Source organism: Aplysia californica, unplaced genomic scaffold (genome assembly GCF_000002075.1).
Source record: "Aplysia californica isolate F4 #8 unplaced genomic scaffold, AplCal3.0 scaffold00133, whole genome shotgun sequence".
Lineage (NCBI taxonomy): Eukaryota > Metazoa > Mollusca > Gastropoda > Aplysiida > Aplysiidae > Aplysia > Aplysia californica.
The window spans coordinates 559,839-561,656 of record NW_004797403.1 but is presented as its reverse complement, the minus strand read 5'-3'; the positions used below and the strand labels follow the sequence as shown (position 1 = coordinate 561,656).

General features: G+C 46.9%; 1 protein-coding gene across 1 annotated transcript in view; it reads left to right on the top strand.

Moving 5' to 3' along the window:
• The window catches only part of LOC101855183 (large neutral amino acids transporter small subunit 2), a gene marked incomplete at both ends in the record, with an annotated part of 7,497 nt that overhangs the window by 2,127 nt on the left and 3,552 nt on the right, over nucleotides 1-1,818 (top strand). The window contains 2 exon segments of the mRNA XM_013081497.2: nucleotides 153-197; nucleotides 1,300-1,423. Of these exon segments, the coding sequence (XP_012936951.2) occupies nucleotides 153-197; nucleotides 1,300-1,423 (169 nt within the window).

Below are 1,818 nucleotides of genomic sequence, written 5' to 3'. Positions count from 1 at the left end.
GCCCGCGTGCGTGTGTGTGTGTGTGTGTGTGTGTGTGTGTGTGTGTGTGTGTGTGTGTGTGTTTGTGCGTGTGTTTGTGTGTTGCTGTTTTTGTGTGTCTTTTTATACTGGGTTTTTTTATTTACCGTTTTTTTTTCTTATTATTTTTCCAGGAATTACCTCAACTTTGTAACAGAAGAGCTGAAAGATCCATACAAGTAAGTAGGCCTCATAAGTCACATGCCCTTTTGTATGCTTGTTGGTACCCTTGGGCTGGTGTATAGCCCTCAGTCTTTATCTCCACCGCTATAACTTTCTTTTGGCGTTTCATGAGGTTTGTGCAATTAGAATTTGTATAAGGGGAAATAACTTAGTTGAATGTTATGTTTTTGACTGCACAATAGTTATGTTCCTTGTTTATCATTTATGTGATTTTACTCCTTGACTTCTTCTTACTGCTGTCTTTCAGCCACACCTTTCATCTTCTGCCTTCTCAGACAAGGGCGAAAAATCTCCGAGGGCCTGTGTGCAAGTAGCACTCGTTAAAAATCCCTTGGTGGTCTAAAATTAATAAGAGTAGGCTTCGTCTACCACCTGGGCTAAATTCAAAACATTTCCTACCAGCTGAAAGTATTAAGTGTGTCCCGCCCACCCATATGACCTTATGCAGTTGCGAGCGCAGTAAAACACTCACAACCCCCCCATAAAACACAAAAAACCCAGGTTCAGGTGTAGTTGCTTATGCATTCAAATTTATGTTTCCCTTGTTTCTGCACACATAAACTTGTATCTCCCCTCCCCCAAAAACCTTCCTCGTGCCAGTTTCCTTTGTTTCTGCACATAGACTTGTATGTGGGTGGTTGGCGGATGCTCTGGTGTGGTTTGCTCCTTCTTTCCTATCAAACATCTGTTGTCCTGATCTCTCCTCCTTTTTTGTGTTTGTTACTCTCTTGTAACACCTCTAATCTTCGGCACTAATATGACCTTATTGTGTTGCAAGTGCCTTAAAACTCTTATTAAACTAAAAACATCAACCTTCCTCATGCCAGTCTCCTTTGTTTCTGCACTCATAAACTTGAATCTGAACCTTCCTCATGGCAGTTTCCTTTGTTTGTGCGCACATAAACTTGTATCTGAACCTTCCTTTTTGCCAGACTCCTTTGTTTGTGCACTCGTAAACTTGTATCTCACCTCCCCCCAGAAACCTTCCTCATGCTAGTTTGTGCACTCATAAACTTGTATCTCTCCCTTCCCAGAAACCTTCCTCATGCCAGATTGCTTTGTTTGTGCACACATAAACTTGTATCTCTCCCTCCCCAGGAACCTTCCCCGGGCCATCTGGATCTCCCTGCCCCTCGTCACCATCATCTACATCCTGGCCAACGTGGCCTACTTTGCCGTCATGACGCCCGTGGAGATGCTTGCTTCGGACGCTGTGGCAGTGGTCAGTGTCGTGTGGTGTTGTGTCGTGTGGTGTTGCCTGGCTGGCCTGGCATGGCATGGCGTTTGGTGTGCAGTGGTGTGGTGTGGTGGGGTGTGTGGTTGTGTGGCAGTTGTCAGTGTGGTGTAGTGTGGTGTGGTGTTGTGTGTGGTATCGTGTGGTGTTGTGTCGTGTGGCGTTGCCTGGCTGGCCAGGCATGGCATGGCGTGTGGTGTGGCGTGTGGTCTGCTGTGGTGGGGTGTGGTGGGGTGCGGTGGGTTGTGTGGTGTGTAGTGTGTGGTGTGGTGTGATATTGTGTGTGGTGTAGTGTGGTGTGATGTGGTGGGGTGTGGTGTGGTGTGGTGTTGTGTGTGGAGTAGTGTGGTGCGGTGTGGTGTGGTGGGGTGTGGGGTTGTGTG